At 41.2% G+C, this 15,662-nt stretch overlaps 1 protein-coding gene across 2 annotated transcripts in view; it reads left to right on the top strand.

Moving 5' to 3' along the window:
• The first annotated feature begins 7,752 nt into the window (after positions 1-7,752).
• Positions 7,753-15,662, top strand: part of sh3pxd2b (SH3 and PX domains 2B) — a 381,839-nt gene continuing 373,929 nt past the window's right edge. For both annotated transcript variants that reach the window (XM_085995331.1, XM_085995333.1), the window contains exon 1: positions 7,753-8,059. In XM_085995331.1, the coding sequence (XP_085851457.1) occupies positions 7,988-8,059 (72 nt within the window). In that variant the 5' untranslated portion in view covers positions 7,753-7,987. The remainder of the gene's footprint in view (positions 8,060-15,662) is intronic.

Here is a 15,662-nt window from a genome sequence, read left to right as displayed (position 1 = left end):
AAAAACCAGAGCGTGTCAGGAAGGGGCAGAAGGTATGGAGTAAAAGGTAAAGTAATAAAAAGGGCAAAAGCAGGAACTAAGTGTCACAAAACATCTCTATCTGAATGCACGTAGCATTCGTAACAAAATAGACGAGTTAATGGCACAAATAACTACTTATGGGTATGATCTTGTGGCCATTACAGAAACATGGCTGCAGGGTGACAATGCCTGGGAATTAAACATACCAGGTTATTTAACGATCAGGAAGGACAGGCAGGAAGGAAGGGGAGGTGGGGTGGCTATGTTAATAAAGGAAGGAATCACTGTAATACAGAGAAATGATATTGGGTCAAAAGATCAGGATAATGAAACAGTTTGGGTGGAGGTAAGGAATAATAAGGGGAAAAAAACACTAGTGGGCGTAGTCTATAGGCCTCCGAACAGTGGCAACTCTGTTGGACGGAGTATCAATCAGGAAATAGTTGAGGCTTGTAATAAGGGAACATCTATAATTATGGGGGATTTTAACTATCATATTAATTGGACAAATCAAATTGGGCAGGGCTGCCTTGAGGATGAGTTCATTGAGTGTATTAGGGATGGGTTTCTTGAGCAGTATGTAACTGAACCGACCAGGGGGCAAGCAACCTTAGATCTGGTCCTGTGTAATGAGACGGGATTAATAAAAAATGTCCTAGTAAAGGATCCCCTTGGAATGAGTGACCATAACATGGTTGAATTCCATATTCAATTAGAGGGTGAGAAGGTTGGATCTCAAACAAGCGTGCTAAGCTTGAATAAAGGAGACTATGAAGGTATGAGAGCGGAATTGAGTAGAGTGGATTGGGAAAATAGATTAAAGGGTAAGACGATACATGATCAGTGGTGTACATTTAAGGAGTTATTTTACAACTTCCAAAAAATATATATTCCACTGAGAAGAAAAGGGTGTAAAAGAAAAGACAGCCATCCGTGGCTAAGTAAAGAAATTAAGGATAGTGTTCGACTAAAAACAAGGGCATATAAGGTAGCCAAAACTAGTGGGAGGATAGAGGATTGGGAAAACTTTAAAAGACAGCAAAAAATAACAAAAAGATTGATTAAGAAAGGGAAGATAGATTATGAAAGTAAATTAGCAAAAAATATAAAAACAGATAGTAAGAGTTTTTATAGCTATATAAAAAGAAAAAGGGTGGCTAAAGTAAATGTTGGTCCCTTAGAGGATGAGACCGGGAAATTAATGGTGGGAAATATGGAGATGGCAAAAACACTGAATGAATATTTTACATCAGTCTTTACAGTAGAAGACACTAAGAATATCCCAACACTGGACAAACAGGGGGCTAAAGGGGGGGAGGAGCTAAACACGATCAAAATCACTAAGGAAGTGGTACTCGGTAAAATAATGGGACTCAAGGCGAATAAATCACCTGGACCTGATGGCTTACATCCTAGGGTCTTGAGGGAAGTGGCGGTAGGGATTGTGGATGCATTGGTAATAATTTTCCAAAACTCCCTGGACTCGGCAAAGGTCCCGGCAGACTGGAAAACTGCTAATGTAACACCCTTATTTAAAAAGGGCAGTAGACAGAAGGCTGGAAACTATAGACCGGTTAGCCTAACATCTGTGGTAGGTAAAATTTTGGAGTCCATTATTAAGGAGACAGTAACAGGACATTTGGATAATCATAATTTAATAGGACAAAGTCAGCATGGTTTTATGAAGGGGAAGTCATGTTTGACAAATTTGCTGGAGTTCTTTGAGGAAGTAACGTATAGGGTGGATAAAGGGGAACCAGTGGACGTAGTGTATTTAGACTTCCAAAAGGCATTTGACAAGGTGCCACACAAAAGATTATTGCTTAAGATAAAAAATCACAGGATTGGGGGTAATATTCTGGCATGGATAGAGGATTGGCTATCTAACAGAAGGCAGAGAGTTGGGATAAATGGTTCATTCTCAGACTGGCAATCAGTAACTAGTGGTGTTCCGCAGGGGTCAGTGCTGGGTCCCCAACTCTTTACAATCTATATTAACGATTTGGAGGAGGGGACCGAGTGTAACATATCAAAGTTTGCAGATGATACTAAGATGGGAGGGAAAGTAGTGAGTGAGGAGGACATAAAAAACCTGCAAGGGGACATCTACAGGCTAAGTAAGTGGGCAGAGATTTGGCAGATGGAATACAATACTGGAAAGTGTGAGGTTATGCACTTTGGCAGGAAAAATCATAGAGCAAGTTATTATCTTAATGGCAAGAAACTGGAAAGTACTGAAGTACAAAGGGATCTGGGGGTCCTGGTGCACGAAACTCAAAAGGTTAGTATGCAGGTGCAGCAAGTGGTTAAGAAGGCCAATGGAATGTTGGCTTTCATTGCTAGGGGGATAGAATATAAAAATAGGGAGGTATTGCTTCAGTTGCACAAGGTATTGGTGAGACCGCACCTGGAATACTGCGTACAGTTTTGGTGTCCATACTTAAGAAAGGACATACTTGCTCTCGAGTCAGTACAAAGAAGGTTCACTCGGTTAATCCCAGGGATAAGGGGATGGACATATGAGGAGAGGTTGAGTAGATTGGGACTCTACTCATTGGAGTTCAGAAGAATGAGAGGCGATCTTATTGAAACATATAAGATTGTGAAGGGGTTGGATCGGGTGGGTGCGGGGAAGATGTTCCCGATGATGGGTGAAACTAGAACTAGGGGGCATAGTCTTAGAATAAGGGGCTGCTCTTTCAAAACTGAGATGAGGAGGAACTACTTCACTCAGAGGGTGGTAGGTCCATGGAATATGCTGCCCCAAAAAGCTGTAGAAGCTATATCATTACATAAATTTAAAACAGAAATAGACAGTTTCCTAGAAGTAAAGGGAATTAAGGGTTACAGGGAGCGGGCAGGAATTTGGACATGAGTCTAGGTTCGGATCGGTCATGGCCCTGTGGGTAGCGGAGCGGGCCCAGGGGCCGTGTAGCCTGATCCTGCTCCTATTTCGTGTGTCTAATTCTGTTAGATTCAGGAGATGGTTCTGTGATAGTAGATTGGCGGTTAGGATCAGATCAGCCATGATCTTATTGAATGGCGGAGCAGGCTCGAGGGGCCGATTGGCCTACTCCTGCTCCTATTTCTTATGTTCTTATGACCACATAGGGCGCAGGTTTCTTAAAGTGGCAGTGTCCACTTTGGGATAATGTCCGATTCTGTTATGCCAAATGACTTCGTATCGAACCAGGATTCAACTGGTATGTGATTATACTGCAAACGATCTTTAGAAACGTCAAAAGTAGCACATTGTTTGCCACTTTTGCTGGGGCCGACTCTATTTCCGCAGCAATGCTTTAGTAAGCATTGGAAGTAATCTGAGGCTGGCACTGTTGCTGGAGGGAGCGCCATGTGTTCCTTACTCAGCAGCGGGGCGGACTTCACTGAAAAAGCGCCGGCTTCGCATCCCCGCTCCACTCAAGTAGAAATATCTCAGGCACCACTGTGGCACTTCTCCCAGCTTTTACAACCTCCTCCTACAGCTGACTCCTCCTTTTGCCACGACGTGCATTGGGCCAACTGACTCCTTTCCCTGGGTCTCTACTTAAACTCTCGAATAGCTTTTCCTGCCGACCAATTGCGGAACAGAAGCAGTTTATCTTTAAAACGGCCTCCTCGCTCTTGTCGCTAACAAGATGGTTTATTGCGGCGCGCGGCTCCTTTGATGTTAAATGCTGCTGATTGACCCAAGTGCTGAGCTTTGTTCTACATCAAACATGGGCTGCAGATTTCCAGCATTTTCTGTATTGCAAGCATATGCAGCTTTTCCGTTTTATTTTAATTCTGGCATTTATTTGATTTAGAAATGGCAAAACAATTTGATCAGTGGGTGTAGCCAATAAAGTGATGAGTAAATCTCAAATATTTGTAATTATCCAACAGCCTTACCTATATTTGACATCTAGACTGCCCAGAATTTAAGAACTATTTACTCGGGCGTAAGTGATAACTAAGGTCACGTTTTAGTGTAGATTACAGTTTAATCTGATGTGAGTGGTTCAATCGTCCCATTTTTACAACACACTGGGAATATGTTGCTAATGTCACTGCTTAATAATAGTCAGAATAAGCAGCAGTAAAACGGTAAATAATCCCCCATACGATAGCAAAATACTGCGGATACTGGAAATCTGAAATAACAACAGGAAACGCTGGAAAAACTCAGCAGGCCAGGCAGCATCGGTGGAGAGAGAAACCGAGTTAACGTTTCAGGTCGATGACCTTTCGTCAGAACTGGAAAAAAAGCAGGAAATGGAAAGCAAGTTTGGGGGCTGGGAAAAGGGGGAGGGATGAAAGAACAAAAGGGAAGGTCAGTGATAGGATAGAAAGCAGGAGAGTTTAGGAGACATTAAGAGATAATAATAAGAAATAATCCCTCATTGCAGTTTCTCAGCGCAGTCATTGGGCCTGTAGATGGCGATCACTAATGATTTATTTACCTCTTCAACAAAGATAGCTCTGGATTTGAACATTACTGTATTTATGGCTGTAAAACACACTGCTGTGCGTAATGTTTCAGCACGGCCCACCTAAATCTTCTACTTTTTTGTTGCTTGCAATATTTTACACCTCTGGGAGTGCCTCTGATCGACGTCGGCTAGGTTTTCAAAAATCTGCCCTATAGAATGTATTGCATTACAGTTTTACAGTATTGGAATCTTTAATTGGTTTGCTGGAGAAATGATTCCTAATATCGCGCATTTACCGAAAAAAAATTATTTCAACATTTTGAATTTTAGCCCAGCATGTGGCTTTGAAATGGCTTTAGAAAATGGGGTTATGTCATGCGATTGGATAACCGTTAAAGACTTCTCTACCACTGGTCAGTATGGCATTGGGGGAACCTCGTACTGGTTCTGGTCTTATTTTTCTTTTTTTGATTTAACTTTACTATTTAATCTGCACTTCGATGTTTAAACTGCCTTCAAATGATTCAGGATTTATATATAAAGGCATGGAAGTTTATAGGACAGAAGGAGATCAGTCAGCCCATTGTATCAGTGCCACTCTTTTCCAACTCTTCAAGAACTCTGCATTCACCGACTGTTGAATGTTATGCATCTCCACTCCCTCAACCCCACCATTGGCGGAATACCTTCAGTTGCTTAGATCCCGCACTCTGTTTCTCCTTCTCTCGCTCTTTCTTTAAGACCCATCTCTTTGACTAAGCTTTTGCCAACTGTCCCAATATCTCTTTCTAAGGGTTGACACCCATTTTTTTGGATTATGCCTCTGTGAAGTGCCTTGGGATTTTTTTTGCATTAAAGGTGCTATATAAATGAAAGTTGCTGTTCCTATCCCCCCCCCCCCAAAAAAAAAGTTCTTTCTTGAAGTTAATGACTCATGCTGTAGTATGGATACTTTTAAGGTGCTTTTATACTGCGGAGTTGATTCCCCTTTGTCTCTTACTTTTAAGCTAAGTGCTGCTCACATGAGCTCTGCTGTGTATTGTAGACAGCAATTCTCCTAATAAACTTTAAATGTAGGGATCAGCTCTCTTAATCTATGACACATTTTTATACCCATATACTTCAGTGGTTCTATGATGCAATTGGTTGCCAAACTGTGGCCATTTGTACTATGGAGCACAGGCAAAAGAGGCAGGTCCATGTATTTAGTTGCTGTCCTGTAATATTAAAGCACCTGTATGTTGCTGCTGCTGCTCTGGGAGAACAACAACGTGCAAACCCACTACCTCTGTGTGCTGCTCCCCCCTTTGTATGGTGCCTGTGTGCTGTTGTCAAAGAGGATTGTTTTCTGTGCCTCTTGTTCTCGAGACCTATGAAAATCAGGTCCTGGAAGGCACAGCGTTCACCTCATTTATATTTATATTATAGTACAGTGTTCCAGTCACTGGTGGCATGCTATCCATATAAAGCAAACTACTTGAAACTACTGATGGCATGCTATCCATATAAAAGATCCAAATGATCTTTCTTCCAGTGTGTTCCTAGACAATGAGTACTGTTAGGTTAGTCAAACATGGGAGAGAGGACTTCACAATATCTAATCCTATCTTTCCCTGACATTCACACATACTTGGAAACAGGCTTCACTGAAATCAGCAATCAAGAGTGAGAACTCTAGTTAATTCATTGCAGTGCCTCTTGGCTCCGGTTGATTTAGCACAGCCCACCCTGTGGCCGATGGTATTTTGGCTTCTTTTAATCAGACTCAGTCATGTGGAGTAATGACAATGTAAGTTTGTTGGCTGCATTTATACTATATCCAGAAGTCTGACACTGCATGCGGGTTATATTCAATATGGTGTTAAGCTCAAAGAGTACAGAACAGCCTCCACTGAACTCAAATGGTTAACTAATTCTGTAATCATACTTCCCCTTTTTGCATTGTTGTGAAGCAGAACAAACCAGTAATACAGACATTTCTAACTCTGTGAAGTCTGGAGCAGGAGAACCCCTCTACTTTCTAGGACCCCTACACCAGTATAATTGATAACTGCTTTACGTTGCATCTAGTGCCACCAGTTACCATTGCACAATTCTCAGCAATACCAAAGTAAACTTGTCAATTCGTTAAGGCAGTTAAAAAAACAGGTTTTCCTGGCCACAAATCCAGCAAGCTTACTTTGGTGTTGCCGCCGACTGTAAGGGGTCAATGTTTGAGAGCTGGCAATACAAGTACAGCATTAAACACAATATAAAAGCAAAAATAAAATGTGCAGATGCTGGAAATCTGGAACAAAAACATAAAGTGCTGGGAACCTCTGAGTGAAGAAATCCCTCCTCATCTCAGTCATAAATGGCCTACCCTTATCCTGAGACTATGAACCCTAGTTCTAGACACTCCAGCCAGGGGAAACAACCTCTCAGCATCTACCCTGCCAATCCCCTTCAGAATCTTATATGTTCCAATGAGATCACCTCTCTTCTAAACTCCAGAGAGTATGGGCCCATTCTACTCAATCTCTTATCATAGGACAGCCCTCTCATCCCAGGAATCAATCTAGTGAACCTTCATTGCACTGCCTCCAAGGCAAGTTGTCTACTGACCCATTTTTAAGGAGCTCCTTTGTGAGGTTCGTCTGTATATTAAGGCAGAACAAATTGTGATCTGTGAAGTAATAACTTGGTAACGGTAAAATAGTTGCTAACAGTAAGGGTTACATGTCTAAGTGAATAATTTTTAAACAAATATATACAAAATGGTATAACACAAGACTACTTTTATCAATTTAATTTATTACCACCGTGCACAGTTTTTCCTCAATCTATACATCTATTGTACCAAAGTTATAGGGTGAGAAACAGCTCGGATTACCAAGTCTCCAGGATTGTCCGGGAGTTTCCAAGAATTTAAGATGAATTCCTTGGACACTGCTGCGAGCAACCCAGGAGAAAAATCAGAGGGCTGTTAAAAAAAAATTCTTTGAAGGCTTTCATTTATTAGTTATAAAAATATTGAAGATAGGAAAAAAGTAAGTCTGACTGGGAGGGGTGTTTGGAGGCAAAAGGTCATGTGATCAAACCTCCAGGAATATGTCCAACCAGAGTTGGTAACCCTAGAAACAGTAAGCCCCTTCAGTGATTTTGGCAGAATTTTAATTTTTTTAGGTTTACAATTTGTGATAATTTTTTTTTTAAGAGGACTTAATTAGTGATTGCTTTAAGCAAAAAAAAGTAATCAGATTAAAACAAGCCGCAGTCAGCAGCCGACCAATGGTATGGGCCCCTTTAATGATTAGATGGGCTGGGTCATGGTCTGAAATTGGGCGGATTCTGCTCCGGACTCTTATCTTCATTTGCCTGGGATTCTCTGGGAAAGCTTATAGTCGGACTGAGTGGAAACAAAACAGTGAAGCTGATGGCACCAGGGACTGGAGAGTGCAGGAGGATCGGGGTCAGCGACTGAGCCCGGCGGATGAGGAATCTCCGAAGTGCAGCCGGCCGTGGATCTGATTTTTCACTGCGAGCTTTTGGATCGGAGCGGATCGGGTCGGATCATGCCTCGACCATCTATTGTAGACGTGAACGTGCAGGACGTACAGAAAAGACGGGTCCCGAATAAGCATTATGTATGTGAGGTTGCCGTTTCTGGACTAATTTAGATTAATGAACCGTCGCTGTTGCTTTTCCTTAGAGCGGGGAGAACATTGTTGTTGAGTACTCGCGCAATGCAACTTGTGCTGGGCGATTGTTTACGATTTAACTTAAGATAGCTTTAAATACCAGCGTGCTGCCGGTTCAGTTGTACATATTCGACTCATGCTGATTCAGTTTAACTTTTAATTCGAAAGGAATTATTTGTCCTCTGGATTTTGTAATTACTATGACAATCTGATTTAGCTTTCTCTCCCACTCTCTGACCTATATCAACTTCACGATAATCGCCTGATGTGTGTGTGTGTGTACACAGCTAGAATAATCTACCAGGGATGACTTTTCAAGCCACACAATTTTAAAGTGGTAGGTTTCATAAACTCGCAAAAGTAACCGTGGATGGATGAAAGGAGACTTGTAGTAACAAATAAAACCTTTCGGGCATGAAATGTTTTCCTTCAGCCCTGCAGCAAGCAATGTTACAGCAGCATCCACCAACATAGAAAGGGAAAGTGCCACTTGGCAGTGTTTCATGGCTTCTACTGTTCCATTGAATCTATTGCGAAGTTAGATCGATGGCTCACGTAAGCATATTAAAACAGAGGTACACTATATGTTCCAATGTAAATCAGGGACTTGGATTCAGTGATGATCCTGGGTGGGTCCCACTGTTTAATTTCACTCTCTGAAAGAATGCCAGTAGTTCTTGCTTTGCATAAGCCTTCTGTCCCAACTGGTAATGCAGGAACCAGTAATCAAGTAAAACTTTAATCATTTCATTTAGTTTTAAAGAAAAAGTCACATAAGCTTTTCAGCATGCCACTTTGCATTTACTCCACTGAGCCACTGGGGAAATAGAGGACAGATTTTGGACTAAATCTTTTACATGACTTAAAAACAATAAAATTTAGTTTTTAAAAATTGAAGCTTTGAAATATGTATTGAGAGATGTGCGGGTTTTACCTTGATGTAGAATGCATGATATGTCCCTACAGAAGTTTTATGTGGGAATGAATCATGTATTCTGCATTAAAATATGTACTTAGCGCTCCCTGACTTTCTCTTAATCCTTTTGTGCTGACAGTAGCAATTTACCATTCCACAGCAGTCAGTAACTTTCAAGTAATTCATCTAAATGGCCATTCTTCATTTTGGAGCCTGATTATTGAGTGTCAGTAGGTTACTCAACTATGGGAGCCAGCACAGACTCACCTGATCCTGTCCTTGTGTGTAGACCCCCTCTGTATTTCCAGCAGGGATTGCTAGATAGCTGAGACTAATTGTATGCCTTGGGTGATATTGGTGATCCCAGCACAGACTAATAATTAAACCTGGGCTGCGTTCCTCAGTGTTACATCAAGTGCGTTTACTCCCTGAGCCACTGGGGAAATAGAGGAGGGATTCTGGACTAAATCTTTTATAACATTGTATTGTAATTTTTTTTTTTTTAGAAGGGGGAGATTTACTTGCAGGAATCTTCAGAAAGCACCATATGGTTAATTGGTAGATTATTGGAAAACTGTTAATGATTTGAAATCATGTATATATCGAACATAGAAAGTAAGCTTTATATAAAAGAGAATTGTATTTTTTTTTAGAAGATTGATCACCTACAGTTTTCTTATAGTTAAGAGGTAAAAACACTTAATATTTCTGTTTTACCTAGTAATTGCATCCACCCCCAGTAAAACATTTGTCAAATTGGAGCACCCACACACTGATTATTTTGTATTGAAGATTTACTGAAGGCTCTAGGTGAGTATTTTCCCGACCTCTTAGTGAAATTTCCAGATTTTTTGATCAACCTCACCAGCAAAAACTTGGCAGGACCTCCAGTAAAATAATTGCTGTAGGGAAGTTCATTTTATTGGCTGGGGGTGGAGACTGACAGTGCTGCAGGGTGGGAATGAGAGAATGGTTGATTGTGTGGAAAATAATTTATGCTTGTTAAACTTGGAAGGTTTCTCTCTATTTGAGGATGTCTGGATAAATTTTAACCCATGTTTATTTTGCTATATTTCAAATAGAACAATCTTAATTAAATTGAAGGAATTGAAGCTGCTTTTTATAATCGGTTTACTGGGGTACTATGGGCCACTGCTCCTGACACAGGGGCCTTGTGCAGCTGGAGGCAAACATAGGAACAGGAGTATGCCATTTAACCCCTCGAGCCTGTTCCGCCATTCAATTAGATCATGATTAATCTGCGATCTAACTCCATATACCCACCTTTGGCCCATAGCCCTTAATACCTTTTGGTTAACAAAAAGCTATCAATCTCCGATTTAAAATTAACAATTGATCTAGCATCAATTACCGTTTGTGGAAGAGTTCCAAACTTCTACCACCCTTTGTGTGTAAAAGTGTTTCCTAATTTCACTCCTGAAAGGTCTGGCTCTAATAGTCTATGCCTCTGAATCCTAGAATTCCCAGCCAGTGGAAATAGTTTCTCACTATCTACCCTATCTGTTCCCCTTTAATATCCTGAAAACTTCAATCAGATCATCCCTTAACCTTCTAAATTCTAGGGACTACAACCCTAATTTGTGTAATTTCTCCTCAACTTAACCCTTGAAGTCTGGGTATCATTCTGGTAGACCTACACTGCACTCCTGCCAAGGCCAATATATCCTTCCTGAGTGTGGTGCCCAGAACTGCTTGTAATACTCCAGGTGTGGTCTGACCAATGTTTTGTACAGCTGCAGCATAACTTCTACCCCCTTGTATTCTGGTCCTCTAGATATAAAGGCCAGCCTTTTTGATTATTTTCTGTATTTGTTCATGACATTTTAATGATCTATAGCCCCCAAGTCTCTTTGGACATCCACTGTTTTTAGCTTTTCACCATTTAGAAAGTACCCTGTTCTATCCTTTTTAAGTCTATATTGGTGACCTTGCATTGAAATCCATTTGCCACAGTTTTGCCCATTCACCTAATCTATCAATATCCCATTGTAATTTTATGCTTTCATCTCCACTTCCTACAATGCCACCTATCTTTGTGCCATCATCAAATTTGGATATATGACTTTCTATGCCATCATGTAAGTAGTTAATAAATACTGTGAATAGTTGAGGCCCCAAAACAGATCCCTGCGGGATACCAGTAGTCACATCCTGCCAATTAGCATACCTACCCATTATCCCTACTCTCTGTCTCCTGCCGCTCAGCTAATTTCCTAATCAGGTCAATAATTTGCCCTCAATCTGTGGGCTTCTACCTTAGATAACAGGCTTTTATGTGGGACTTTATCAAATGCCTTCTGGAAGTCCATATAAATAACATCTATAGACATTCCCCTCTCCACTACTTTAGTCACCTCTTCAAAAAATTCAGTCAGATTTGTCAGGCATGGCCTACTTTTCACAAATCCATGCTGACTCTCTCTGATCAACTGAGAATTTTTGAGGTGTTCAGTCACCCATTCCTTAATTATAGACTCGAGCAATTTCCCAACAACAGATGTTAGGCTAACTGGTCTATAATTCCCTGGTTTCCTCTCTCACCATTCTTAAATAGCGGAGTGACATGCCCAATTTTCCAATCTAAAGCAACTGTTCCTGAATCTAGAGAACTTTGGAAGATTATAGTTAGGGCATCTGCAATGTGCTCACCTACTTCCTTTTAAAACCCTGGGATGGAAACCATCTGGCCCTGGGGATTTGTCACTCTTTAGTGCCATTATTTTCTTCATTACTCTTGTTTTACTTATGTTAACTTTATTGAGTCCCTGTCCCCGAAGTTTCTTCGGGATTTCTAGCATGCTATCCTCTTCCTCTACTGTAAATACTGACGCAAAGTAATTATTCAACATGTCCGCCATTTCCCCATTGTCATTGACAATATCTTCACTTTCAGTTTTTAAGAGGCTAACATTGCTCCTGACCATCCTCTTTTTTCCTAATGTAACTGTAAAATTTCTTTGTATTGATTTTGAAATCCCTTGCAAGTTTCTTTTTATACTCCCTTTTTTGTAGCTCTTACTATCTGTTTTGTGACCCTTTGCTGTTCTTTGTATCTTTCCCATTCACCAGGATCTGTGCTATTTTTTGTATGCCCTTTCCTTTAGTTTTATGCTGTTTATCTTTAGTTGTCCATGGCTGGTTTTTTTTGGCAAGTAGAGCTCTTGCCCCTCAGGGGTATAAACTTGTTCTGTATCACATTAAATTTGTTTTTAAACATTTCCCACTGATCTGCTGTCATTTTACCCATTAACAGATTTGCCCAGTTTACTGTGGACAGCCTCTGCCTCATCCTGTTGAAGTCAGCCCTATCTAAATCTAGAATCTTCGTAACTGTTTCCTGTTTCTCCCTTTCAAACGTTACATTGAACTCGATCATGTTATCGCTATTGGATAAATGTTCGCGCAGTTAGGCTGATAACTCATTACTAAATCTAATATGGATTGCCCCCTTGTTGCCTCTAGGACATATTGTTGTAGAAAACTATCCCCACACTCAAGAAATTCACTACCTTTCTGACGGGTGCTAGTCTGCTTTTCCTAATCTGTATGAAAGTTAAAATCTCCCATTAAAACAACTCTGTCTTTGCTACACACTTGTCTAATCTCTGCATTTATACAATCTAGCACTTCAGAGCTGCTACCAGGGGGCCTATAAACAACTCCCACTAGAGTCTTAGTTACTTTCCTATTCCTTAATTCAACCCATAAGGTCTCCACTGGCTGCTTACCTCTCTTTAAATCCTCTCTTATCATTGAAGTAATTTGATCCTTACTCACTAAGGCTACTCCTCCCCCTCTGCCATTTTCCCTTTCTTTCCTGTCGACCTTATAACCTGGCATATTTAGTTCCCAGTCCTGACTGTCTTGCAGCCATGTTTCAGTAATGGCTACCATGCCACACCCTCCAATTTGAATTTGTGCCTGCAGTTCATTCAATGTATTCCTTTATACTCTGTGCGTTTGTATAAAGAACGCTTATTTAGGCCACGCACCCTAGCCTGTCCTTCAGCTCTAATGTTTTACTCGCATGTTTCTTATTACTCTCTCCTGGTTTAATCACTTTACATATTTTAGTTTTCCCTTTACCTGTAATGCCTAAAGCACAAATTCTGATTACTACTCTACTCTCTTCCCTTTTGTTTGTATTTGAACTACTATTTGTGCTGCAATTTCCCCGTGAGGCCCCCCCTCCTTTACTAGTTTACAGTAAACTTGTGGGGTTCATTAAGGCTGGCAGCTAGGAAGATTTAATAAGTGAGTCTAAGTGGAGGACTTAATTAACTCCTTTGGTGTGGGGGGAATGAGGGATTTGTAGTTTCCCTACTGCTGCATTGGTTCAGAGCAGCTAGTTTAATGCAGAACAGGGATCAAAATTGGGACTTTCCTTTACTGTATGGCTTGGCTGCTGACTGGATAAGCGTACTGGGCTATCGGTGGATTGGCGTCAGTACATTTAGATATAACTAGTTGACCTCCTGTGGCATTGCACACGTGGCATTAAAACAAAAGCCAGGATTCTCCTTCACGATCCTGCCTGTTAGGGGTGGGATTGCTTTGGAGAATGAAGGAAAATAGGGGGGTGAAGCTGACTGCTGTATTATTGTGTGATCTCATTATTCCCCCCGGCTCCCACTGCCCCCCGCACTGGGACTGCTGCTACCCTTCTCTGCCTGACACATGTAAATAGGGGCAGCGCCTGGGTCCCTTTCACCGCTTGTGTTACTGACACTTTCTGGGGTTGCCAAGGACAAGATGGCAGTAGGCCCAGGAAGCAGCAGTCGGTTAAAATCAACAGTTTTTTTTTGTCCTCTATACAGCAGCGGATTTTCTGAAAGTATTATTTTTGAGATAATAAAAATGATGTTGTCTTCTAGATATTGGTTTAATAATAACTGGACAATAACCATGTTTAATATCAAATGAAAGTTAATAGGAAAATTGAGGGTTATTTGCAGGAAAATTTGTTTTATTTTTGTTCTCAAAAGCATGGACACTTTTAATGCCCTCTACGTGGAGTTCTGTCTCTGCAAGTATGCAGGTGGCAGATAGATGTAGAATAGCCAGTGGCACAAAGCCGGTACTGCATTTGAAGGTTTTTATTGAAATGGATAAATATATGGATTCCATTTGTGTGTGAGTAAATTTGATGAAATTGAATATTCTATGAATGTCGTTGACTAATTTCCTCTAACACTTATAAAATTGCCAGTTATTGCTGGTTACATTATTTGTTCTTGTAGATATTCTCATTAAAATGCCTTGAACCTTTCTGAATTGTTTGAAAAGACTGAAAACCTAATGGCCCAGATTTTGCTGTAGCAGGGCCTCTAATGGCATCTGCCGTTAGTTAGACTTGTCTATTCACAATTAGGTTCTAAATTGTTTTGCGTGGCAAGTTGCTGAAAGTGTGAGCTGATAATGACGCAGCGAGGGAAAGAGGGCATCTGGGACCTGAGTGAACAGGGCAAGCAACCATGTATCTCCTTAACCAATCAGATTGAAGGATTGAGAAATAAACAGAGAAGGAAGTATAAATTAGAATGGGTGAATTCAATGTCAAATCAGGAATAGAAAGAGAAAGAAAGAAAGATTGGCTAAAGAGACAGAAAGGAAAAGTACATTTAAAAAAAAAATTAAAATCTCCAACAATTAATACCTGAAGGAATGAGACTCCACAGTTGTAATAGTTAATGTTCAGTGGTAGAGAAGTTGATTGGCAGTAATAGAAATAAAGACTTTATTGGTTTGTGAGATTTGGGCGTCGCTGGCAATGCCAGCATTTATTGCCCATCCCTAGTTGCCCTCGAAGGTGGGGGTGAGCCATTTTCTTGAACCGCTGCAGTCTGTGTGGTGAAGGTACTCCCACAGTGCTGTTGGGGAGGGAGTGGCAGGATTTTGACCCAGCGACGATGAAGGAACGGCGATATACTTCCAAGTCAGGATAGTGCGTGACTTGGAGGTAGTGGTGTTCCCATGTGCCTGCTGCCCTTGTCCTTCTAGGTGGAAGTGGTCGTGGGTTTGGGAGGTGCTGCTGAAGAAGCCTTGGCGAGTTGCTGCACTGCATCTTGTACAGCGTCTTTCACGACCACCAGAAATCCCAAAGCGCTTCACAGCCACTGAAGTACTTTTGAAGTGTTGTCACTGTTGTAATGTAGGAAACGCAGCAGCCAATTTGCGCACAGCAAGCTCCCACAAACCGCAATGAGATAATGGTCAGACAATCTGTTTTTGTTATGTTAATTGAGGGATAAATGTTAGCCACAACACTGGGGTTAACTCCCCTGCTCTTCTTTGAAATAGTGCCATGGGATCTTTTATGTCCACCTGAAGAGAGCAGACGGTGCCTCGGTTTAACATCTCATCCGAAAGCCGGAACAATTATCATGTTGACAAAAGGGCACTTATGCTTGTAATGACAAGACTTCACTTTCTGTGGCGAGTTTCGTTCATATCTACTGCACAAATACAGCAACTTCACCACATTCAATGGTGAGCCAGACAGCGAAATGCTGTTTTCGTGAAGCTAACGGCAGAGTGGCGCAACCCGGACAGCAACTTTTGGATATTGGCATTTAACCGTGCCTCTGCTCCTTGCCTGAAATTACGCGTAAA

Source organism: Somniosus microcephalus, chromosome 8, assembly GCF_052327205.1.
Source record: "Somniosus microcephalus isolate GS21.2 chromosome 8, FLI_Smic_1.0, whole genome shotgun sequence".
Lineage (NCBI taxonomy): Eukaryota > Metazoa > Chordata > Chondrichthyes > Squaliformes > Somniosidae > Somniosus > Somniosus microcephalus.
The sequence above is the reverse complement of the archived record's forward strand: the minus strand, read 5'-3'. Positions and strand labels throughout refer to the sequence as shown.